The 27,724-nt window shown below is 35.4% G+C and overlaps 1 protein-coding gene across 4 annotated transcripts in view; it reads right to left on the reverse strand.

Annotated features, from left to right (window-relative positions):
• LOC122323972 (MAP7 domain-containing protein 1-like) overlaps nucleotides 1–27,724 on the reverse strand; it is a 35,104-nt gene that overhangs the window by 3,111 nt on the left and 4,269 nt on the right. The window contains exons 2-13 of one of the 4 annotated variants that reach the window (XM_043218111.1): nucleotides 16,615–16,809; nucleotides 14,488–14,556; nucleotides 14,146–14,166; nucleotides 11,110–11,273; nucleotides 10,316–10,424; nucleotides 8,461–8,565; nucleotides 5,225–5,344; nucleotides 3,593–3,735; nucleotides 3,095–3,225; nucleotides 2,031–2,269; nucleotides 1,603–1,885; nucleotides 667–826 (exon numbers count right to left, since the gene is read on the reverse strand). In XM_043218111.1, the coding sequence (XP_043074046.1) occupies nucleotides 667–826; nucleotides 1,603–1,885; nucleotides 2,031–2,269; nucleotides 3,095–3,225; nucleotides 3,593–3,735; nucleotides 5,225–5,344; nucleotides 8,461–8,565; nucleotides 10,316–10,424; nucleotides 11,110–11,273; nucleotides 14,146–14,166; nucleotides 14,488–14,556; nucleotides 16,615–16,809 (1,739 nt within the window). The remainder of the gene's footprint in view (nucleotides 1–666; nucleotides 827–1,602; nucleotides 1,886–2,030; nucleotides 2,270–3,094; nucleotides 3,226–3,592; nucleotides 3,736–5,224; nucleotides 5,345–8,460; nucleotides 8,566–10,315; nucleotides 10,425–11,109; nucleotides 11,274–14,145; nucleotides 14,167–14,487; nucleotides 14,557–16,614; nucleotides 16,810–27,724) is intronic. The other 3 variants (XM_043218112.1, XM_043218113.1, XM_043218114.1) reach the window with 3 other exon arrangements.

The following is a 27,724-nucleotide window of genomic DNA, read 5'->3' on the forward strand; positions in this document are numbered from 1 at the left end:
GAACGCATTGAAATAGTTTGTTTAATCACATAGCCTATTAGTGCAGATGTTGCATCAATTCCATTCGGTTTATATATAGTTTAGATCTTGAGAAAAGCATTTTTGATGCTACTCAGACGCCACAGATGCGCTTTGTACGTCCAGAGAGCCACAGAGAGGCCCATTAGGCCTGTCCTAGATGATTGAATCAGACCAGAACACAGGCTTGCTGTCAGATGGGCTCTGTGTGAAGGACAGCAGACGAGAGTCACCCGCAGGCTCACGTGACGTCAGAAGACTCCAGCTAATGTCCTTTTGTCTGCCTGTACTTCGCTCACCTTGCCTTGAAGGGCTTTTGTATTAAAATGATTTTACTGAAAACTGAATATGGATTTTAAAGTGCCCCTATAATGTAATTTTAAGGCTCCTAGTGCTGTTTTGGGAGGCTCCTACAATAGGTTTACACGCACGCATGCATTTAGGCTGTATAGAGTCCATTCTTTATTTCGAGAGATAACCACTTCAATAATTTACTAATTGGAAATGGCATAAAAAGGGCACACATATATGCCACAAATATATCATAAAATGTAATATTATTTAATTGCAATTAGTAAGTAACAGAAGCTTTTTAAAATTTCCCTAAACATAAATGGTGACAGTTATTACCCATGAAGCACTGCTCACCTGTCTCTGCAGACGCAGGTTTTCTTCCTGCTCGGATCGTGCTCTCTCCTGCGCCTCCTTCTCCTCCTGCAGACGCTGCTGCTCTGCCATGAAGCGCGCCTCCTCCTCCCTGCGCCTCCTCTCCTCCTCCTCACGTCTGGCGTGCTCCTCACGCAGAGCTCTGAATGAAGATGGCAGTGTTATTCACACACACACACACACACACACACACACACACACACACACACACACACACACACACACACATATATATTTATATGTATATACACACAGATGGAGCTGTCTGGTGAACCGAAGAGTCATGGAAACAAAATCATGTAAATCCCAGTTTAATGAATTATTATACAAAAATAAACATTTATATTTAATACATTTTTAAAATTATTTTATTATCAATTTATAATAATAATAAACAGTTCTAAAATATTTATTTAGCAAGAATTTGTAGAGCATCTATAAAACCTTTTTTAAAAACACTTATCTAATAATCACAAACAAATGGAAAATCCTGTTTTAAAAACTATAGAAATTTCAGTGTTATTTTAATACACTAATACAGACTGGCTTAATATTATAACTTATAGACTTTTTCTTTTATTTACTTTATTTTTATTTATAAATTTTCTATGTATTTTTTGTTGGGGTCTTTGGCCCCATCCCACACGTAACAAAAATTTTAATTAGGTTTTACATTTGATTTATTTCCAGTTAGTATGGTAATTTTAGTGCTACAAAAATTGTTAATTTTCATCTAATATTAATATTTTATGTAGTTGCGACTTTTTCAATTAACAAAAAAGCGCTTTAATAGTTTTAGCTTTAGCAAATGACAATAAAGCAGTGATCATTTTAAATGTCAGTCCAGCATTGTCTTTCTTTCTTTGAAAAAGTGGGTTTGTTTTTATGCTGACTTTATGCAGCCTATGACAGACTGACCTGCTCTTCTGTTCCTGGTCTCGTCTCTCCTGCTCCTCCCTCTCTCTCTGTTCACGGGCCTGACGTCTCTTCTCTGCCAGCGCACGGGCCGCCTCCTCGGGGTCATTGGTCCCAGCCGTGGGCTTAGAGATCGGAGGGCCGGGCTCAGGAGAGAGCGATCGGGAAGGTGTTGCTGCCGCATTGGCCGCCTCTGGTGTCTGAGGAGCTGCTGCGATTGGTGCAGAGGGAGTGAGGGGCGTGGTCGGAGCTGACGAGACGGTGATGTCGGGAACACTGGGAGCAGCTAAACAGAAAAGTCCATCAAGAAAAGTAAATGCTTACGTTTCGCTCAAACGCACTAAAGCTGAAAAGAAGTTCTTGAAAAGAAGACTGAGCCGTCGCGCTGATTTATCTGAGAGCAAACCAGTCGCCATGACGATCGCACTCACTCTTTGTGTCCTTGGGAGGGTCAGCGTGACGGGGTTCCTTGGTTTCCACGGAGACAGCGGTGACGGCGGGGGCCTGCACGCGGGCAGGAGTCTGCGCCCGTTTAGGCCGGGTCTTGGTGCTGGTAGGAGTTCGGCCCGCAGATGAGGGTGGTTTGGGGGACACCGCTGGATTGGGGGAGAGGGGGCGACTCCTGGGCGTCGCAGGGGACGGAGCTCGCTTTTTAGCTCTGATATTTGGGCTAAAAAGAGAAGAGATTTAAGTAAACATCCCAGTATAGACCAGAACAATATGGTTACAACAACAACAACAAAAACAGATTTCCTTTATTAGTGTTTAAGAAACATTTCTTATTTGTATCAATGTTGAATAAAAACCTTTTCAACCCCAAACATTTGAACATGTTATATTCAGAACAGTGTTCTAGCATAGATACTACAATATTTTTAGTGTGTAGTATTTATACTATGAATGTTACATAAAACATTTCTATAAGCATGACTCTTGATTTCTATTACATTACTTCGATATATTAAATTATTCCTTTTTTGTCAACGTAAATCACCATTTACTGGGAAATAAAAATGACTTAAGATATTTAGTTTTGCCTTCTTGAAAATTTTATCAAAAGTAATGAACTTTTTATTTTTCTTATCCCACTGGCATCTTTTTCTCGTTTAAAGCATCTATCTTTATTCAGTTCTTCAGGAAACAATACTTATTAACCCTAAGTTGAATAAAAATGCTGATGCTTGCTTTAGTAATAATATGGATTTTGTCACAGTGAGAGAACACAAATCATGCTGGAAAATTTAAGAACCAGTGTGAATGAGCAATCCGACAGGGCATGAATCGACCACGATAGGAGTACAACCTTAATTCTATAATGGCTAATTTATCACTTTTCCACAAAGCAACTGAACACAAAGGCTTGGAAAGACCCAACAGCCTGCTAGAAACCCTGCTGAGCTGGATCAGAGCCTCTCTTTGGCTCATGAGCACACAGTAATTACACAGTATGTGCTGTGTGTGTGTGTGTGTGTGTGTGCGCGTGAGAGAAAGTCACCTGGCTTCTGTTTTCGTTCTGGTTACAGATTGGGACTGTCTTTTCTTCTCCACTTTTTCTTTAGACAGAGCGCTCTTCTCCTTTTCGTTCTCGCGTTCCTTGTCTTTCTTTTCTTTCTTCTTCTTCTCAAACTAAGTAAATGCAGTGATGGATCATTTCAATGTCAAATCAGGAAAAAAATGAGTTTTTCTAATTTACATAACATTAAAGTTAAATTAATGCTTTCATTCGGTAAGGACAGACTAAATGGAGAAAAAAGTGACATTAATAATGTCTCTATATATATATATATATTAAAAAATAAAATAAAATAAATAAATAAATAATAATATATATATATTCTCAACATTGCTGTTTTCGTGGTATTTTTTAATCAAATAAATGCAGCATAAGAGACTTTCAAAAATAATCAAATACCTTTGGAACATTAGTGCATATTAGCATTATTATACGAATAAATCTGCATTTGTGAGTGAGTTATTGTGTGCATATGTTTACCGGGGTAGAGTTGCGTCTCTGCTGGCGTTGTGTGATGTCAGGTGTGCTGGCCGAGACCCTCCAGCGTTCAGCGCTGTGCTGGTGAGGATGATGATGGGAGCAGGGCGTCAGAGGAGATACGGACGCAGAGCGGGAACATTGATCTGAGATCGGACAGAGACACTCACCGTTGTTGTTCAAAACGACTCAGAGCTCTTACACTATTGTTTAAAAGTTTGGGGTTGATCTTTTTTACGCTTCTAAAGAAAAAGCCTCTTATGCTTTAGCAAGGCTGTATTTATTTGTATTTATAAATTGTAATTTACACTTTACAGTTGCAAAAATGCAATATAATACTGTGATGGCAAAACTGAATTTGTAGCATCATTACTCCAGTGGTCAGTGTCATAAGAAATCATTCTAATATGATGATTTGCTGCTCAAGAAGCATTTCTTGTTTTAATCAGTTCTGAATAAAACCTTTTGAACTCCAAACACTTGAACAGCATTGTACATGTGTTATATTCATAACACTGTTCTAGGATACTACGATATTCAGTGTGTAGTATTTATACTATGCACATAACATTTCTATAAGCATGATTCTGAAATATGGGAAAAAGAAACCTTAAACAGGGTATAATACATTCCAATCTATTACATGAACTACAATTTTTATCCTTCTTGACTTTGATCTTACATGCAATTTCTTACTGTACTATAGTTTATACTGTAAAATATGCAGAAACCCTATTTTATTTCATAAAGAATATTTCTATTCGATATTTCAGTTCTTTCTTTTGGTATTCCAAAGAAAGAAAAAAACCCAAAATGGTCAATTTCAGTACAAACTAAGCTCAAACAAGGCTATGAGTATTACAGCATCGTTATTGTACATTTTTTGTAACATTTTTATTTTTAATGCAGTGCAATATTTGGTCATTGCAACATTTTATTGTCATTTTTCTTGCCACTGCAATTGGATTTATATTGCACGCATTAGTTCACTGTTATCCCAGCAGTCACTCTATGATCACACTCAACAAAAAGAAATACATGTGAATACATGCAGTCATCATCTTCTCAAATAAACTGCTCTGATCAGGTGACAAGTTGCACTAATCATGTGAAACTGCACATATTTAGTGCTGGGCGTCCGGTCGGAGGAGAACTGACCCCAACTGAGTCTGGTTTCTCCCAAGGTTTTTTTTTCTCTCCATTCTGTATGCATGGGGTTTTGTTTCCTTGCCGCTGTCGCCTCTGGCTTGCTTGGTTGGGGACACTTAACTTCTAGTGATTATCATTGAATTGACTACAGAGACCGTCTCTGCATTTAATAAGAAATTGGTCACTCTCGCCAATATACATCCCTGTCATTATACTGTACAGTGCTTTGATGCAACCTGTGTTGTTAAAAGCGCTATATAAATAAAAATGATTGATTGATTGATTGATATTTAATCGAGTCCCTTTAATTTTTCCATATTTGCATATTTACATCAGAGTTGAGTTAATCAGACGATTAACCGCTTGTTTTCTCTCAATGAGGCCCATTTTTTGATGCGTTTAACCCATGTGTGTGCATGTATTTTGTAGTGAGTATAACGTTAGCTCATCTCCTGACAGGTTAACTGTGTGTGATGTGTAACTCACGGGGGTCGCTGCTGTTCTGGAGGGTGGCGACGCTCCGGCTGCGAGCCAGAAAGGAAAGGGTGGGAGTCATCAGCCTCTCCACGATGCGGCTCTCCCACGGGCTCAGACGCAAGCTGCGGGCTGACACAAGAGGGCACTGTTAGCATCGACACACGTGGACACACACAGCGGGTCACTTGACAAAGGCCCGAAGCGCTGACTGTAACGTCCAGTAACAGAGTGTCTGACCAACCAGAGCAATAGTTACTGGAAGCAGAATCCTCAGGCCTTTCATCGAGTGAGCGATTTCACGACTTCTAATCCACATAACCTGCACTGAATTTTTGATGCTGTATTTATTTACACACACATTCACACACGCTATTTGCTCATCTGATTATCGTTACTTCAAAGAAGTTGAAGTTTCAATTTAATTAATGATTTTTTCCAGTACTGTTACTCATGCAGCAACTAGTACAGTACAGAGAGATCATTTATACAGTATTATCAAGCAAAAGCTTGTGGTCAGTAAGAAATTGGCACTTTAGATATATAGAAAGCAAAAATATTATCAGTTTTTAAATATTTTTTTAAACGGCATATTAGAATGAATTCTAGAGGACTGGAGCGATGCTAAAAATACAGCATTGCATTACAGGAATAACTTACTTTTTAAAATATATTCAAATAGAAAACTGTTATTTTAAATTGTAATCAAATTTTATAGTTAAAATGAATTCAGTCTTGATGAGCGTAACACATCTTTCAAACGCATTTAAAAAATTAGAAATGGTGGTGTGGATTAAGGCAAGAAATATGAGACAACTTTGAGTACATACTGAGGTCTTTTGTAGCAAGGCTGAACATTGTTTGAGATATTATAATCCTCTAGAGCAGACAAATTGGTGCATTTTGCTCTTCATTTGATCTCATTGCTCTCTAGGAGAAATATTTAGTTATTTTAGACTTCTTTATAAATTTACCAGCAAGTTTAGACAAACTCTTATATCAGAGTAAACAGTTCATGGTTTCAGAGACGGGTTAAAACTGGTTTTATTCTGGGAATTATGGGATGCTGCTGTGTTAATAATCACATTGAATGAAGTCTGCGCTGTCACACAGATGACTGAATGACATTTCTCTACATGAGAAAAACAAGTGACGTGACGCAGAAATTAATCTGTGGTCTCGTTTTCTCTCACGTTTCTTCTCTACAAACACACACCCACTCACCCGAGCACACAAGCGTACACAGACAGAAACCCACTCTGAATGTCGTATTTAAAATCACACAACATTAAAATGATCCCGTGTAAAAACAGGCCCACGTTCTCTATGTAGCAATAAGGTGGTGCTCCGATCTGACACTTTAGCAACACGAGAAAATTTACAACACTTCGTGACGGCTGGTCACTGGCTGTTGCTAGGCAACAGCTGCCTTTTTTTTCTCCCCCACTGCGGCAAACTGTGCTGTTGCCTGAACTACTGTAACAGAAGGTCTGATCACGATCTAGGATATAAACTCTTTATACTTTATGTTTTAAAAACTAATACGGAATAGGTTATTTTTACTGGAAGCTTGATGCAAAAACTAAAATATGTTTAACCCAAATATTATGTAAGATGAGTGGTCATCTCTAATGACAGGGAAATAAGTACAGACCATGTGCTCCACAGTTACCATGCGGTGAACAATGCTGTTATTATGTTGATTTATACACATCTGCATAGCCACAGCTCTGCTGACTTATCATTGGTACATTCTGCTGCATGTGGATGTCAGCATTCTAGTAAACCCATTATTTCCTTGGACAGGAAACTTAAAATGAGGTTCAGAATAACTACCATTTCTGCAGGTTCTAGCATGCATACTGTGCATTGCGAGTAAATTATCCATATAGAACATCAGGATGGCACACTAACTTTTGCTGTTTAAAAGTATATAAGCTTGTAATGCAATGTCCTCAAATTGATTTCTAGGATGATTTATATTATGATTTCTGACCTCTTGTCTTATTTCTTATTTTGACAGACAAGAGTGGATTAAAAATGCGGAAAATAGCTGTTTCTATAGCGATGACTAGACACCGGTTGTATAAATAAAAATACTCATACATATTGATAAAAATATAGCATACAAAAATATTCTGGCAGTGCTTTTGATTTTTTTTGAGTTGCATGTGTATAGCTTTTTTGCTTTTGTGTAAAGTTTGTATATAAATGTTTTAGGTCAGAAAGATTTTTATTTAAAGAAATGTATTCAGAAAGGATGCATTAAATTGATTAAAAGTGGCAGAAAAGACAATGATAATGTAAAAAAAATTATATTTTAAATTCTTTTTAAAGTGATATTCATCAAGAAAATATTAATATTAATATTAATATTATTTATAAAATAATAGCTGCCAAAATGTCAGCTTTGCCATTGCAGGAATAAATTACATTTTAAAATGAATCACAATTGAAAAGAGTTATTTTAAATTTTAGAATATTAGTGTTTTACTGTATACGTGATCAAATAAATGGAGCACTGGTGAGCATGAGATATTTTCAAAAGCAGTTAAAAAATTCATACCAATTCCCATATGGTAGTCTAGTTAGAACATATTACTGCACAAAAAAGCAAAAGAATTGTTAAAACATCCATTTAGTGACCAGAAGCTGTTGAGTTAAGTTTTCATTCTTCCATACAGTTTATAATGAGCAATATACAGTAAGCAGTGTGCAAGTACTCCATTCTAAACACAGCCAGAGACATAGTTCATCACTTATTTATATTAACTGATCAACCAAGCAGCACATATATGTTGCACTATTTAACTTAGTTGTCGGTGCATGATTTTATCACTGATCAACAATCAATCTTTCAAACCCACCACCAGCACCACGAGCCACACCACAGACTGAAAGTGATGACAGAACACAAAAACAAGAACAAAAAGAAATATTTCCACCAATTACTGGACCACAGATAAATAACCATCACAGACTATGATGCAATAATGTGAGCACTGATCAAAAGTGCACGGAAGAAGAGATTACCCACGATGCAACACAAGAACGAGAGGGTTGTGGGGTAAGGGAAAGGTGTGAGAATGACCACTGATCACCAGGCACAGGCACAGGCAAGCAGGCCACCAGAAATGAGCAAATCAAAAGTAGTTCATGAGAAAACACAACTGAAGAACCAAAAACCAGACGAGGGTTTGGAGGGAGGGGTTTTTGGAGGTGAAACGCGGGAGCCGCTCCGTTCTTACTTCTGCAGGGCGAGTTCCAGAGCGTGGCCGAGGACTTGGACAGCCTGTTGTTAATCACAGGCTCCGTCTGCCGCGGCAGGTTGACCGTGGAGGCCGAGCATCTGCCTGCAGAACGCAACACAGAGAGCAGAGCGTTCATACTGAACGACGGCTGGAGGGAGCGCGATACTGGTGTTCCCGAAGGGAGGGTCATGCAGACGTTCAGAGGGAGAGCTGGAGGAGGCCGGTCACTCTTGCATCAACTGATCGTACATTTAAGATGTACATTAAATTCCACGGACACCATTTTTATATGATGACTAACTTTTAAAGTACGTGAAATCTAACCAAAACAGTACCATTCAAATGTTTTGGGATCGGTAAGTTTTTTAGTTTTTGTAAAAAAGTGCTTTACGCTAAAAAAGGCTGCATTTATTTGATAAAAAATACAGTAAAATTGTGAAATATTATAAATAATATATATGATATAAATAAAAATATATATCAAAGGTTTCAATTTGAATACATTTTAAAATTGAATTTATTTCTTCAATGCAAAGCTGAATTTTCAACATTACTCCAGTCTTCAGTGTCACATGATCCTTCGGAAATCATTCTAATTGTTGCTTAAAAATCTTTATTATCAATCTTGAAAACCGTTGCTCTTCTTCCCATTTTTGTGGAAGCTATTTTGTATTTTTCTAACATTATGCATGCCTTTACTGCCACTTTTAATCAATTTAATGCACCCCTTCTGCATAAAATAATTAATTTCTCAAAGAATTCTTCATGACCCCATACGTTAGAATGGCACTGAATATTTATAATATCTAAGTAAATCAGCACATTCCTACTGAAAACACCAGCATTAGCACCAGCATGTGTCATGTTATAGATGATGGCATGGCTTCTTAAAACCAAACAGCATGTAGACTTTTCATACTGGTCTGATCTGGTCTTTTCAACAGCGTAGCGCTGTGCAAAGTGATTCAACAAGACATCACTTCCTGTAACACACTGGTTACTGTAGACACATCATCATATAACGAAAAAAATAGACTTTTCTTTTTGTCTTTATGTCATAATCGATGTCATACATACAGTAGACACATCAACACCCATCACTGTGATAGTAAAGAGACCGTTAACCCAAAAATAAAAACTCGTTATCATTAAAACTTGGTTTGAGTTTCTTTCTTCTGTGCAACACAAAAAAATAGTTTAGACAAATACTCTTCAAAATATCTTTCTTTGTGTTCCACAGAAGATAGCGAGTCATACAGGTTTGGAAAAAACTTCAGTGATGACAGAATTTTAATTTTTGGGAGGACTTTCCCTTTAAAATCCCTTTTAAACTCTTTTGTCAAATAATACAGAAAAAGTCACACCTTAACAAGAGATATTATCACAGTCCTCTACCTACTTACAGTATATCCAGCACACCTAAACCAGTCAAAAATGGTTTTAAAGAATAAAGAAAACATACAAGAACCAAACAAAAGCAAAAATAAACCATATGATGCTGATGCCAATGATTAGCAAGTTCTGTGGTGGCGAAACCATCGCGAGATGGTTTTCTTCCTTCACGTTTGATGTCAAGATGAACTTAAAGCGAAATTAAAACCAGAGGATGTTGCCTATTAACCATCTAAACCAGTAAAATCTCAGCATTAAAGACAAACTGACTGCTTTAACTCGTATATAAGGACACTGAACAAACACTGCTGAAGTCAAAAACAATGATGTGTCAACATATAAAGTTTCCGAGCTTATATAAGGTTCACTCTTTATGTTCCTGAGTATAGTTTCAAAAGGTAATGATAAGTCTAGACTTTAAAGCTGTATGAGGGTGTAAAGTTTGACTAATGACACTTACTCTCTCTGCGGGAGGTCTGGTTCAAGCCGCCGGCCCATGACCACCTCTGTTGACGGATCTCAGCCCATGTCTTTTTGGTTGACCTCTTTATGGCAGATTCATACCTCTCCTGCAGAGAAAGAGACTTTTCATCTTCATTTATTTCGTAACAGTGTATGCAACTGTTCAAAAGTTCGTGGTCACTAAGTAAGCTTTTGAAAGAATTTGCTTATGCTCAATAATCTGTAATTATTTGAGCAAAAAATACAGCAAAAACAGTAGAATATTAAACAAATATTATTAACATTTAAAAATTCTGTTTTCCACTTTAATATATTCTATAATATATTTTAGCATCATTACTCCAATTTTCTGCGTTGCGTGATTTTTGGGAAATCATTCAAATTAGCTGGTTTGCCAATAAAGAAAACCTATTATTATCAATGTTGAAAACAGCTGTGTTGCTTAATATTTTACTGTGATTTTTTCTGAATTCTTTAATGAATAGAAAGTTCAAAAGAAGTGCGTTTATTCATAATAGAAATCTACGGTGGCATGATAAACGTCTTTTCTGTAACTTCTGACCAATTTAATGCATCCTTGCTGAATATAGTTTCAACACAAAACACAAATATGGTTATTGTGAATTATTATTGTGAATTATTATTAATATTGTGAATAAATATTGGTTTAAAATTTGAAACTTAATGAGCTTTTTAAATAGGTTTGGACCTTTATATGATATTTTATGATATATGGACCTTTCTTAGAAATTTTGGCATGTGTGCAACTAGTAGCCCATGGTGCCTCCATACCTTGTTCTTCTCGAGTTTCTGTCTCTGTTTTTCCTCCAGTAGAGCTCGTCGTTTCTCCGCCTTCAGGCGCTGTTCTTCTAACTTCCTTCTGCGCTCCTCCAACTGGCTCTCACGCAAGCGCCGTGCCTTCTCCTCCTTCTCCAACCACTGAGCTTTCTTGGCCGCTGAGTGGAAAAGAGAGAGTTTTTGAGTGATGCTGCCTGCTGTTTCTTATAACGTTTTCTGTCAGAGTTCTCAATTACACTACATAGAAATTAATTGCTCACCCAAAAATCGAATGTTTTTTATCAGAACAGATTTGGAAAAATTCTCTTTTGGTTTGTTTAGCTTGTAAACAGCACTTGATTTGTGCATATTTCTCCTGATTCAGATGAGACAACTTTTCACAAGTGATATAATGCTACACTGCTTTTCATATTTGTCCATTTAATTATTTGTTTAAGGCCTGGTTTCATAGGGTTTAGCTTAAACCAGGATTACATACCATAGAAAAAAGCAATACTGGTGTGCATCTTAAGACAAAACAAAGGCATTGACATGTTTTAAGATCAGTCAATGCAAGTTTCTTTCAGTTGAAACAGCTTTGTCTGTGAAACCGGGTGGAAAGTCTCTTAAAAATAGACACAAATAAGATCAGAATAATCTTTTGGTTTGACCAAATCATATTCAAAGGTTTTCTGAAAACCCCAAGGACACACTAATGTCTTTTTCTCAAGAAAAACATCTGAAAAGCAGGATACTTCAGCAGAAGTCTCAGCTTAGCAAAAGTCTCATTACTGTCTGGCAGAAACAAATGAGATATTAAAAATATCTTTCCTATCATATAATCAGAACTCATTGTTTTGCATTCATTAAAGTTCATTCCACTGAGAACCGGATTTTTATATTTATAAAATCCAGCGCTTGAGGAAAAAGAAACTGCTAATAAAACAGCATTTTTCTCTCATGTGGGTTCAGTCGTTTCACTTCAAAAACAATTAAAAATCAATCAAAGCTCTTTATTTTAAACCCCAGGCACGCTGTGCAGCAGCTGGATGCGTTCTGCTCACAGGCCCGATTTAAGGAACACACAAGACATCACACTGTGGAATTTCCTGTTTTTCAGTCCCTCAACCATAACTATAACTACACACACAGCAGTCCAGATGGGATTTGAGTTGAGGAATACAAACACAGAGGAACTGCTTCCATTCACAACATCGCTTTAGATCCGTGTGGGGCGACCCACTGTATTTACTTGAACCTGTTTCAATTCGAAGACGCATCTGTATTATACCACAGGAAATGCTGTGACTCAATAATGAGATGAGCTGTGACTCAGATAAAAGCTGGTTTGAGAAGCACTGAAACGCAAAAATCTGAACAAAGAAAATGTGGCTGTGCTGTGTTGAATAATATCTTTTAGATCATTTAAGTAAAAGGGAGAAGTACAATGGAAAACTATTTTTGAAAGTACATAGCATTATAGTAATGTAGTAATATGTGATATGTGAAACCATGTTTTTATTGACTGAATTAAATAAAATGCACAATAATTTGTGTAAATGTATATATATAGAGAGAGGAATATATATATATATATATATATATATATATATATATATATATATATATATATATATATATATATATATATATATATATATATACCTTTAAGGAGTATATATGTCAAACTTTGTTACAACGTTACATTGTCATATATATATAACTAAACTAAACTGCAATTAATTAAAACAAAAAAGTTTTCAATTTTTTGAGGGGAATTTAAAGCAGTATTTTTCGTCTTTAACCCAAGTATTATATATTATTTACTACACAAAATTAAGACAGAATTTCAGTTGTATTTAAATCTTTTTGAGTATTAAATATTCTCTGTGCCTAATAATGCCAATTTGTTGCATCACATTTTATACTGCTTTCTTACTACATAAAATATTACAAAATGTCAAATTCATGAATTCACTTTAAACACAATCTTATATAGTCTCTCATGTAGACTTAAAACCGTGTAACAGACAGTAGTTTTTGCACTGAGAAAATTATTTATATGTAATTCTAACTTTCTCTAAATCCAATTAAATCAAATCCTCCGTTCCTTTATAAATGATATAACAATTCAGTTTAATATCCTTCAAAGTAAGATGATCTCAGCCTTCGCTTTAAACCAACTGGGTCTCAGCTGCAGTGAACCGCTAGCGAGCTAAACAGCGCTTGCTAATCCTATTAGTTTCATACAATATGCTATATGACAGTGCGACTGCGCTGAAAAATAGATTTTGTTCTGTATGCAGTTCAGGGTAGCGGCAATCCAGCATTACAACTCACGTTTCCTTCTAACAGCTAAGCCAGGTTTATGTCTTTTGTATATGTATTTGTCAAGCTACGAGTTTTCATCCCGGGCTACAATAAACCCCTTTATGTAAAGTCTGCTGCTGTGGGGCAAGGCTGAACTTGTCGAACCGATAAACAGCTGGGCAGCCAGAAACAGTGGTTTATCTGAGTCTGTACAGCTGAAAGTGAGCTGATATTCAAGCACACTAATCATGCTAATGGCAAACGTAATTACAGCTAATCTGAGAGAGCGAGAGAGAGAGAGAGAGAGAGGCATGGCTAAATGAACTGTAATGATGGCACGTTTTTCACCCACTGCCTGCAGGGATCTATCAGATACTTAAAAGAGGAGAATATGAGACACATGCATTGATTTATGAAGCCTGGAGCACATTATGATAAAATATGCATGTATTTTATAATCACTTGTAGCATGGAACAAGCTTTTTTGCAATAAATGACTTTTTTTTATTTGTATTATATATATATATATATATATATATATATATATATATATATATATATATATATATATATATATATATATATATATATATATATATTGTGAATATAACTAATAAACTGTGTACAAACAATGAAATACTGAATCAAACTGGACACAACAAAAAGGTGAAGAACAAAAGGACATGAAATAAACAGAAATGATCCACTTAATCAAATTATTGATTGCGTGTCGTATCTTACCTTGCTCCTGGGTTCGCTGTTCTGCAGCAGTAAACACAAATCACAAGCACATCTGTCAGTCCCTACCTTTAAATGATGCCGCTGACTTCACCGAAAAGTGTCTCATCGAACATCAAAAACTAGTATTAGCAGTTAATGTTTGATTATCTAATTACACGTGAGAATAGTCTATAATTGGGTTAATTATTATTTGGCCTCACACCGACTTTGTAGTCCCAGTAGCATTAACTCTATATATTTGCACTGTTCAGTTGCTACTAGATAAATGTTTTGTGTGGCATAAGCATATCATTAGCTCTACAGGGCTGAACGTGTCCCGGGGCAAAAGCTGTGAAGTCTCACCCAAATATTTGGCCCGTTCCTCTCTCCGCTTTTTGGCTTGTTTCTGCCGTTGCTCAGAACTCATTCCATCTGTTGAGGAAGAAGCAGATAATGCTTTAATTTTTTTTATTGACACAAGTATGTAATTGGAAATTAAATACCATGCAAAAGCATGAGATGCAAATTAAACATCAACATTTTAGTAGCCAATGCCACTGATATTACAATTGATATTTAAGGGAAATACGTCTTTATTTAAAAAGTCAAATATTAACAAAAGCAATGGCATGCAAATAAGACTTAACAGAATTAAACAGTGCTTTTGACAGCAGCAGTAGCAATTATTTAAGTACAATTTAACAATTATTAATAATTAAAAAATTATTATTAATATACACACACACACCAAAAAAACACATATATATTTAAAATACACACACATTTGTAACTTTCATTTATTTTTTTATATTATGTATACTTATAATTCTCTCTCAAGTTAATATAGCAACATTTAAAAAAATTTAAATAGATTTTTATAGAAGTAATTTTGTATAAATATACATTTAAACATTTAGCAGCTGCTTTTATGCTTTTATAAATATATATATATATATATATATATATATATATATATATATATATATATATATATATATATATATATATATATATACCTCTGTAATTCTAAGAAATTATAGATATTAGATATAGATATTAGATATATAAGATATTCTGGCGGGAAAGATTTGTCAAATGCTATAAAAAGTATAAAGTATGTTGTTTTTAATCTGATGAGAGCTGGATGACTCAGTAGGTAAGACATTTGCTGAGCAATTTGTCTCTCAAGCTCCTGTTCTTCTTCTGTTCTCTTTCTTGACAAATTAGAGGCTTGTAACTGACATTTTCCATTTTCTTCGCAGCCCCAGGAGTGTATTGATTCAATCAAGATAAGTGTGACTCCAGCTCTTTATCCGCAGATGTGCTTTAACTCAAGGCATTGAAGAGAAATGTGGTGAGTCAGGTATTATTCTGATCACACAGTCACATGTAAAGGATGCTCATTCGGTTAGGTTTCATGCATCAGTGTTTCATCTATGTATTCTTCTCATTAAGCGTGTCCTCCTTGTAATGCAATATACAGGCAACGCTTTCCCAACGAATCAAACTGTTGCCATGGCAACCGGTCTGCCCCGCGCCCACCATCAAAAGGACTCGACTAAGCCTTGTACACTTGAGACTGCTGGAGAACACTCAGCAAACCTTCCCCAAACACACACAGCCCAAGGTTTGCTCGATGCTTTGATGCATGGTCATGCTGGGGTTTCAGCGACTTGCCCTCTTGATGAACAATGACTTGGCTTGCTGCCACAACCGTCCGATTAATACGTTTTTAGTTTTTTTGTTTTTTCGTTTTTTTAAAGTCTGATGACATGGATGTTCACATACATGCACTCTACAATGCAGAGAAAGTATAAATTCATCCAGTATGCTTTCTCATTTTCAACCTTGTACTGTTCACGTTTTATCACAAATGCTGTGATTATTTTCCCAATGTATGAAAAGTAATGGAATAAAAATAAATAAATACAAAGATAATTTATTTAAAATGACAAAAATAAAAAAATTAAATAAAAATATTATTTAATAATATATTTTGTATAATAAATAGTATAATATTATCACTTAATATAATTAAATAATACAAATAATAAAAAATATATTTATATATTTAGTACTGTCCAATAATTAATAACTAATCCCATTAATCATAGTAAATATATATATATATTATATAAATTTAATTAAATTATAAAATATAATATAATTTTTTAGATATATAAATACAAACATCTACATGCATATATTTATAAAAATGTTATCTTTATATGTTAAATATATTTATATATAATAATAAGAAGAATATAAATACATACATGTAAATATTTACCGTGTGTGTAATTTCTATATACATAAAATAGTAACAAATATACACAGTACACATACATATATTTAAAAAAATTATAACTTTTGTTTATATATCTATATATTTGTGCTATAGTGATTGTCTCCTTTAAAATAATGCAAAAAATTATATAGACAAAATTTTTACATTTACCACATGAAAGCTTGTATTGCGTTGTATTGTACCTTTTTTTGTGGGCGGGTTGGGGCTTGATCCAGGTGTGCTGGTTCTCGGGTCAGATTTGATTGGCTCTGTTTTTGAGGGAGGGTCCGTTATGAGGGAGGAGTCTGTGACGGTTGTGTCGTCAGCTTTCAGGATCTCACTATCCAACTCAATCTCTTTCTGAAGCGTGCCGCTCGTCCCTGGAGGAGATGTGAAAACTGAGAACGAGAAAAAAGAAAATTAAGTGACATTTTAATCACAAAGCAGAATTTAGAATCATCCTTTGAAAACTAACGAGGATATTAGATAATGATGAAATACTAATAAATAATAATAAAAACACAATCATAATTGAGGAACTTTGCAACACTGACACAGTTATTGAACTGAACTGAACGGACATTGAACTAACTCATGATTTCAAGTGATTCAAAGTACCTTGAGAACTTTTGAAAACATAAGGAACCGATGTCATGCACCGATCGGTCTGCATGCAAACAAATCCAAAACCTAAATATTTTAAATATAGAAATCCCGGCATTTCCCTGGAGGAAAATGGCTCTTATGATGACCCTATTAATCTCTGGCAACTGAAGCATCACCTTAAGGACTGGTGTGCATCAAAACAGAATCACCAGGACGGTTAATACAGTCGTTTGTATGCTCCAGCATGCAGTATCAGATTTTCACCCACACTCTCTACGCAGGAATCACTTCGCTCTGTTTCTTCGCTAACCAAGCACTTCAACCCCATTAGCAGGGCATTAGCAACCTGTTCACACTTTACTCACACGTAAAATGCATTAAAGACAACTTGAGATCTCCCTCCCGTGGGATTTTCACATAAAAAACACAGCAGAGAATCATTAGACTCTTGTGCATCTCTTTTCTATATAAAGGTGTGGATGTGGCCTGGAGGAATCAGCACTGTCTTCCTATGCCGTGCTTTTCCGACTTAGTGCTTTCATTAGTTTAATGCAAGTCCTAAACCCTCCCCCATCCTTAACATAATGGACTGAGTGGCTTCTGAAGGATTATCCGAACGCTATGCTGTAGAAATCCACGACTGCAACCCTTCGGATGAGTTTGGATAATGATCGTGGCATGAATCTAATTAGATAACAGGATCAGTAGTGACCGCTCATTTAGCAGCTGACTAAATATGTTTATTCTCTTCAGATCAGATGCAGATGCAGAGCTTCAGACGTGGTGAAGGTCTGATGGAGCAGCGAGACCCTCTGGAGGGGGTAATTAAATGAAGGGCAATTAAAGGGCTGGTGATTTCAAGCCAACAGCTTCATTTCAGCTTCAAAAAGACTGAGCTGGGCAGAGAGAGTTGAAAATTGGCAAAAAGTCATAATCATTTCTAACACACCCAGCTGTTAGCTCAATGAAGAACCCATTTACAAAAGCATCAAATGCTACTGTACCACAACAAAATATAATTATCAATGTTAACTATTTATACAGTGACACACTTAGATAATTGATAATTGTAAAATTATACCCTATATTAGGATTTCCCAAAATGGGGTCCACGAGGGAACTCATGAAGTATATATTTAGGTTTTTATTTATCTATTTGAATCTGCAGATTTCAATTACAATTACAATTGCTTATCTTTAAAAGCTGTAAGCTTTTTTGTATTTCATGATTTCTCGATCTGTTTTAAAATAATCTGACCCTACCCATCCATAATGTATGCAAATTTAGTGCATATTTAATTAGATAATGCCTTTTTTACAAATGTAAACAACAATTTATAAAGCTTGTAATATAAAATTCTTATATTAATCTTAAAAACATAAATTAACATAACATAAACATAATTAAAAATAGTAAATTCATTAAGTTCATTTTCAACAAAAGATATGCAGATATGATACTAATAGTCTTATTAGAATGTTCAATCAGCTATTTTTATTTTTTTATTTATTCATTCTTCATTTTAAAGTTTTAGTAATTGTGTTCTGTGTTTTTGTCAGTTTTAGTAGTTTTTGGTTTTAAGTAATAACGAATTTAATTAAAAATGTTTTTTTTTATATGTGCAGTTTTTTATTAGTTTTTTTAATACATCAAGTCAAACTAAATTCGATCGCCTTGGTTTATAACTAAAATAAAAAAGTTTTTATATTTAATTTTATCGCAGTTAGCATTTATTTATTTTTTATAATCATTTTAAAATGTTCAACTTTTTTGTTAACTACAAAACCCCAATACGTACCAGTCATTAAAAATTTGAAAATGTATTTTAAATTGCAAACGGTTAAAACTGACCACTGACCTTAATCAATCATAACTATGGTGTCACACCAAGTTTAAAGCTTTTATCAAAACTTCAATGTTGAACAGTTGACCTCTGACCTCACGGGGTAAACATGAGGTCAGCGTGGGTCTAAACATCCTGTTTTGATTAAAGGGCATGTCTGTGTTTCTCCAGTTGTTTCTGAGGTCGACGAGGTTTCTGTCTTTGAATGTGCAGCTGTCGTCTTCTTAGGGCCAACCTCATGACAGGAAGACAAAAAGCCTGACTGCCTACAGACTCTGCTGCTCTTTAGAAGTGCAAAGAGACAATCGCTGAGCTTTGCTACTGTAAATAACCATACAGCAGTAAATAAAATACACCGTTGGCAACCCCCTACAAACACTGAGCCGCACATCTGATAAATCCCAGTTTCCCCTCTGTACTCTTTTTAGAGGAAGTCAAGTTCTCATGTTCAGTCTGTAAAGGTTAGCAGCAGGCCAGCGTCTCGCTGCTGAGACCCAACGGGACGAACTGTCTGCGTTAACAAAGAACCGCCATCTGTCCCGGGAAAGACACAGAAGTGTGCCATTTTTCTTCTGCTTAGAAACAGATACGCTCACAGTAATCAGATGCTAAATTACTCTAATTTGGAGATGGAATTAATTAGCTCGTCAGAGAAGCAATTAGGCAAGTACATAAAGCATGTTAGATGTGAGATACCATAAGCAGACACTGATTTATTATCAGAACATTATGGCGCATTTAGGACGGGATGTCAAAAGTTGAAATGTCAAAGCTTCCACTCTTTTGTTACGTTCTTCATCTGCTAGAATTACTGCAATTACATTCCATGCTTGTCCAATAATCAAAAAGTAATTTATAGGTTATTTTGATCGGATAAGTCTTCAGTCTTCTTCTTCCATTAGTTAGGGTTGCAAGATTAGATAAAAAAATATTTATTTAACAAGAAATAAATAATACAAGGTGTGGTTTAAAGCCAGAATGAACGCTCAATAGTTTAACATTTGGAAATTGAGAAGACTTTTTGTACATTTTCATCTTAAAGTTAAACTGTAGAATAAAATGATTGTTTTTTGTGATCATTGTTTTTTTTGAACTTAAATGTCTTCAGATTATATATTCATTATATACATTTAAAGCCCTACTAATATGCACAGCAAATCTGGAGCTTTTAATAAATTAGAAAAATCGTCATTATGTTTTCTATTCTATTCCTTTCCTTTGTCTTGGTGGCTTAGTAACATCAGGAGAAAAACCTTTTAAAAATAAATACGAAAAATTAATTTGCCAAAACAAATAACTTTTTACAACTTTTTAAGTTTCTTACAGTTTTCAAAAATCATGTTTTTTTTCATGGTGTATTCCAATTAATCTCAATCAAACTGCAGTTGGGTTATTTCGATTTGGTTACAGCTAACTAAGACAGTAAACACACAATAAAAGCATTGATAGCGTAATGAAAAAACTAGATAGTAATCCGTTTTTGCAAATAAACTCTTCATATAACCATATCATTTCTATAATGTGATGCATTTATGGATGTGTCGGAATATGGAGTTTAAAATAAAGATATATAAAAAAATTAAGGTATAATATTATGCAAAGTATAATTGATGAATTATACTGTTGAATTATTGAAAATCAATTAATGCACCACCTGAGGTGGTAATGCCATCTTAACAGTGGTGAGGTATGATTAATTAATACTAATTATAATGGCTGACACTGTCTTTAATTACCCATCAAAATGGCGACGGAATCAAATACAAAACCTCCCTAAATGCACAAAGGGAAAGTCAGCACCAAAGTTTTGTTATCTTAAAAGAGAAAGAAAAACATTGCACGTGATCCAGGGATGAGACAATGTTTGGGCAAAGGGACAAAGAGCTAAAAACAGCAGTAAAACTGAGACTAAAGCATAAAGAGGGTTTAGAACATGTCCAGGCAGATCATCTGAGACACAACAAGGGAAAACCTCACTACAGAGACAAGAGGTCTGGAATTTCGGGTAAAAAAAAAAAGAGAAAGATCTTCTTGACTTGCTTTGTGCCGCAGTACGTTTGGTGTTTCAGAGAAAAGGCCAGGATGAATCTTCTTTTTTGATGATTTGGTCTGATCATGCAGTCCTGTAGAGGGCATCTGACCGCAGTCGGCTGAACATGCAGACACCTGTGTTTGAGTAAAGAGCTTCACGTGACGGGCGCCGCATCGCAGATCTGTCAGGTCAATCGCAGCCAGATCGAGTTTCACCTCTAGCTAACAGTAAAAATAGACCCCACAATCCCTCATCAGCCATAAAAGGAAGTGAAAAAATATGCTAGACAAGAAATGCACTGAGGGAAAAGATCTTTACATTTTCTGCAAAGCAAAAATTCACCACATGATAGTGTTGTAGGTGGTTGCCAAGCTGTTGCTATGCAAAAACTAAAACGACAGAATTTTTTATATTTATAATATAATTATGATAAGTTTAAAATGAATGAAAATTAGAAATAAGTACTAATAATAATTAAAAATTTTTTTAAATATAAATATGAAATAAAATAAATGTAACATAAATAGCTAATATGACAAAAATGGTTAGGTAACAGGGTTTTTATTGTTAACTAAAATATTTTCTTTTTAAAAATGAAATAAAGCTGAAATTTAAAATAAATAAATATTTGATGAAAAACTTCAAATTAAAACCTAAACAGTAGTAATAAAAAATTATCTATTATTTATGTGCTGCTATTATTATTCTTATTATTTAATCTTACAATTTAGGTTGAATTTAATTTTCATTTCATTATTTCGTTTCATTATTTATTTCCAAAACATTTAATATTTAGAGATTTTATTTTAACTTTAACTTTAACAAAGTGGGTTTAATAGTTTTAGTTAACGTAAAAAAAAACAAATACAGACAACTACTCTCATACAAACAAGTTTATAAAGGTATAAAATGCATTAACTCAAGATTAATTCATAAATGTATTCAAAAGGCATAAATTTACATTGACAAGTGACACTTTTAATTTGCGCTTTATGTTATCACTCCTATCTGGATTAAAGAATTCTTTAAAAAGCTATTCGCGTTTTTTCTTTTGAAAACTGATGTGATTTAAATATACAGCTGTAAATACACTCTGATCTGTGTTTTTTGCATTAGCATATGCGCTCGATGAAGGGATTTACAGACACAATGGTGTGAAGTGGGTCAGTGGCACGTCCATAACAGGTCTGTGTGAGTCGGCAGCGGAGAGAAGAGCACAAGGCTCAGTGGATCTGGGTCAGTCGGACCTCAGGCATGTGCGGCATGCATCTCTACTGTCTGTGTGGATGGCAACAGAACACAACATGGCACAGGGCGCCTGAGATCTGCACACACAGGCACATGACAGACTCACAGAGTGGACATTTCCTACTGTTTACACTTGAAAATGCCATGAATACCTTTTACTAATAATTTAACTGAAAGTGTCCTGCATGCAGTAAACTTCATATTCTTTTCACACGGGTCATTCACAGGTAAATGTGCTATTTGTTCCCTGTTTGTGTCCCAATGACTTACTGCTGCTATGATTAACAAGATGCTGCACCGAGGCACGTTTAACATTATTAGACAGATTCAACAATGTTTCTAGATAATGCAAAAGAAATTGAACATTTTATCTAGCTTTTTATTATTTGCATCTACTGCATCTACTATCTTTTCTGGCATCATATTTAGGGAAGTTACAGAAATATAAATCTTTTCTCACTGGTTCAATCGTGCTTGAACACTTGAACCTCCACAGAGGTTTGCATAAATAAAATATTGACGCAGTTATATGTTTGATAGAGTAGGAATAAACAGCAGAAACTGTGTATATCTGATGTTTTAAAGAAAGCTGAAACACTGCAAGTTGTTCCTGCCGCTCCAAAGATCTCAGCATTTCAGTAGCTCTGATAAAAATAAAAAAAACACATCTTGTCTACTTTGAAATAAAGATCTCTGCAGTACACACTGCTACCTAAATCATAACCCCTGTTTCTACATGTCTAATACAGAACATCTGTATTATTCTTAGAGCCCTTGTCATGTGACAAAACTAAACACAACCCTTAAAGGAGCACCCCACTTTTTTTGGAAATAGGCTCATTCTCCAAGTCCCCTAGAGTTAATTTTTGAATCCATTCAGTCAATTCCAGAGTCTGGCCATAGCACTTTTAACATAGCTTAGCACAGATCATTGAATACAGTTAGACCAGTTTCATAGCGTTTAAAAAATAATCCAAGAGTTTCGATATTTTTCCTATTTTAAAACCTGACTCTTCTGTAGTTATATCATGTACTAAGACTGATGGAAAAAGGAAAATTGTAATTTTATAGGCTGATATTAATAGGAACCATACTATCATTGTGGCGTAATAATCCAGTCCAGTCATATCAGCCGTTTCATTTTCTACGGATCTTAATACACAATATAACTACAGAAAAGTCAAGTTTTAAATAAGACAAATAATGAAAATCTTTGGTTTAATTGGACTTAAATGATCTGTGCTAAGCTATGCTAAAAGTGCTATCGCCAGACCCAGTGATCGGCTGAATGGATTCAAAAAGTTTATTAACTCTGGGGAAGCTGGAGAATGAGCATGTAGTGTTCCTTTAAGAGATCTTTCAATCCAAATGAAGCCGCAGCAAATGCAAAACCGAACAATGAACAGCAACAGAACGGCACATTTCTCTGGGGTCCTTCTGAAGTATCCAATGCAGTGACAACAATCTGTCTCGCAGATCAACATGCCGGATAAACTGGGTTACCCACATCTGCACTGACACACACAGTACGCCAGAGGAGTGCTCGATTCGTCCAAACACCATAAATATTTTAACAACCCTCTGCATCTCTCCCACTCACTGAAGTCAGACATTTGCACAAATGCAAACAGTCATATCTTGATATACGGTTGTGTGATAGTAGGGCTAGACTGATTTCACGACTAAAAGTTGTTCTTCAAACTAGACAGCTCATAGTCCCAGTCCAACAACCACACGGCCTGAACGGTTGCCCCCGATTACAGACACAACAAACACAACAACGGCAATCGTTTCAAACCACAAAACTGCCTGTAAGCGGTGTATTGCATGATGTGGTAATTAGTCTCCTGCTGAGGCGCTTCATGTTTGTTTGGTGTGTGATTATCGAGATTGATCATTTATAAATCATCGGCATCAATAAACACTTCAGCTCTTTCGGGGGCACAATAAGACGTTATACTTATAATGAGAACATGCAAAAAAATTAATTAGGTTTTTTTTTTTTTTTGCATCTAAACATCTAAAAGCCTTGGATAAGTCAAAATCAGATAAGCCGCATTAAGGGATTTTATCAGTCTAAATTAAAGCTGCCCTTTAATGTAGGTTTAATACAAAGAGCACGCAAATGTACATAAGCATGCTTAAAGCGTATGTGTTTATGTGTGTGGAAGTGAAGGATGTCGGCACCGTGACTTTGTTTACATGTGCAGTGACCTACATCTATCCGTCCGCATGTTTTGGCAGCTGCCTTCACCAGCATATAAAATGTCACTGGGAAATCAAATGATTTTTTTTAAAACTTTCATACTGCAATGTTTGTACTACTTATTTACTTACTACTTACTTACTACTTTTAAATGCATGCATTTGGCAGATGCCTTGCATTATCTTTGCCATGCCATGCTCCACTGTCAGAGATACAGGAAGGCTGTGTGCATGATTCATGCTTGTTTTTGTAATCTTATAAAGTGTACATAATACAAACGTATGTGGTGCCACTAGAATAAGAGCTGATAAACAGCTGATACAAACATCACAACATCTCACGTTGTGAAGTGAAACCAAAAGAGGTCGACACGATTATGTTGCTGGATTTTGATCTGAGAGGACATTAAAGGGATTGGCTTTATATTGGAAGAAGAAATATTATGGATTACGCATTCGTATTTTAGCTGGAAGCAATGCTTTAAGTTAAAGTTAAATTTGTTTCTTACAAACACACAGCCTTTTGTTTCACAAGACGTTAACTCATGGATTGGAGTCATGTGGATTATAGTGATTTTTGTGGTATCAAAAATGGTTCTTCTACAGCATCGCCGTGAAGAAATTTTATTTTTAAGAGTGTCCTGTTCCCTAAGTTGATCAAAATCATGCCAAACTTCCTTCATAAACCAGGGGAATTGTGAAAACGCATGACAGGAGTGTAGCAGGGGGTATCTAGGTTTGTCTGTGTCACGTCTAGCCGTCTCTGTGTGCTCTGAAGCAGATGAGGACGGATATAAATATGTAAAACAGAGCAAACTGATGCTGCCCGCATGACATTAGTGCTGATCCTGCAGGGAAGAATCGAGGGTGACGTTTCTCTGACATTTCGCAGTATAAAATTGCTGTCTTAAAAATGATGAAAACCAGTGAAAAGGAACGTGAATGTAATGGCTAATGGATAGATCCTTGGACCTCAGGGGTTTAATCCTGTAAACTTTAAGATGAATAAAACGAACAATCCACCTTATCACCTCGAGCAAAGCACTTCAGAAACATCAAATTACTCCAGACGCACCCTGCAATAAGCTGCTTCTAGACTAATGTACCTGATAAATAAGTGATTGTATAAATGCAGCCAGACAGAGAGAAGGTGCATGTTTAGGAGAAAATGCTCTGTAATTTCCCTGCACGCTCCTTCCATTAGGAGCCACTTGATACTGAGGTAATTTTATGGAAGACGTATGATCTGTGTCCTTGACTAAGCCAAGATGAAAGCGGAAATGACACCAACTAGCCATGACTCGATATTTAAAACATATAAACCGATGAGCAGGCAACGTCCTGTGAAGAGCATCTAATATTACTCTCATCATATGACTGCGTCTATAAATACCTTCAGGTCTGTTCAGACACACTTGGGAGAAAGTGTTAATGTGGCTTCATCTGCCACATGCTACAGCGACAGAAGATTCATTCTGAAGGTCAACAGAAGCAGATGTGAGAGAATCAGGGAAAGAATCCAAGAAAATGTGAGTCATGTGACTCATTCCCAGCAGGAAACGCCTTCACATGCTGCAAACTCTCTCTTTCTGCACTATGTCCTAATAGATGTTTCTCTTAGCAATTGCACAGCATCTGTTTTAGATTATATTACGGCTGCTGAAACAGTTTAAGGTGTGGCAATGCTGTCTCTAGATCAGTGTTATGGGGTAATAGTGTTGAGCAAAAGGGGTCCAAGCCCGCCTGCGCAGCTGTGGTGCTAATATTAGCAGGCCGTTCCTGTGACCACACTGGAGCTGGACAGGCGACGGACGGGTGTGTGAACACACACAAGCACATGCTAATGACTGTTTTCTCTTTCTGACACACACACACATACACACCTCTCGTCAAAGACACATTGACGCCTACAGCTGCTGGGGAACCAATTGAGACTTCACATGTGCATCACACAAAGTTCATAATAACTACATTAACACTAAACAACAGCATCTGACACTAAAACATACCATGTTCAACATATACAAACCAGGGTCACAAATAAACAGATATAAATTTATTTGAACTGATTTTTAAGGGCATTTTTTTATCTTTGTAAAAACATTTTTGTTGGTGTTACTTTACAAAATCAAAACTGAAAAATTATATATATATATATATATATATATATATATAGTTACAATTCAATTCAAGATTTTTATATTATTAAATGTAACAAATTATTATATATTTAAAAACAGAGGATGCTGTACAAAATGTTTTCTTTTCATGTCTAGTAAATATAAGTAAATATAAAAAAATAAAAATAAAAAGTAAATATTTAATAAAAGCAATAAGACATTCAAAAACATGGAATAGATCATTGTTTTTATATAATAATAATAATAATAATAATAATAATAATAATAACTGAAAACAATACAATAATAATTCAGGCTTTATGTTGTTCCATCCAAAAAATGCTTCATTACTTGGTAAAATATTTCATTACAGTAAGATACCGCAACTCACCATAATTAGAAAAATTTAAAAAAATTTAATATTGTGAGCAAATTCATTTTGTCTGAAAAAATACTGCAGGTTTATGAAGAACAGAACACATCTTCTTTTCACAAATATAGTCCAAGCACACTGGAGCCTCACCAACCACACTTTGCTGATTCTACATACTTCCTGAGACCACCAACCTTAGACAAGGAGTCAAAAAATAAACAGAGCCTGTTGGAGTAAACTTTTACAATGAAGAAACTTCAAGAAAGCCCAAAAGGTTCGTATAGCACTTCTTAAGCTTTAAATACCAACAAGACCTTTAAAAGCTCTTCAACTTCTGCAGAGGTTTAGGAGATTGTCTAATGTGCTTAGGAACTCCTTAAGTCTGAAAACCTCTTTTGGTCTGCGGAAGGAATGGAAAAAAATCACACAGATGAAGCTATAAACTAAAAGTGCTGAGTAAAGTTTGCTAGAATGCCACCAGCTTGAATATAATAGAAACTAGCCCTAAGCATGTAACGTTGTGTCTAATTACAAAAAAATTCACTGCATTTCTGCATAAATTAACATATTTAATCACCCTTTAAAAACATCCTCTCTGCACACCAACAATGTGATTCTTTATTCAATTATTCAAAGTTTGACCTGATTTTTCAGATCTGTATGTTGGTAAACACATATTCGTTCAGCTAAATTTAAAGTTTTCTGTCCTTGAGGGGATCCTGTTTTTTTTTTTCATGTTTCGACTCAAAAGGAATTCACACACCCCGCTTACGTAAGACGCAGACAGATTTCCACTGTTTTCCTGCCGCCAAGACAAAGTCATTGTGCAACAGTGAAGATGTGATCTAATCACGCAAATTCTCACTTTGTTTACATTCCAGCGGC

Source organism: Puntigrus tetrazona, chromosome 19 (assembly GCF_018831695.1).
Source record: "Puntigrus tetrazona isolate hp1 chromosome 19, ASM1883169v1, whole genome shotgun sequence".
Taxonomy (NCBI): Eukaryota; Metazoa; Chordata; class Actinopteri; order Cypriniformes; family Cyprinidae; genus Puntigrus; species Puntigrus tetrazona.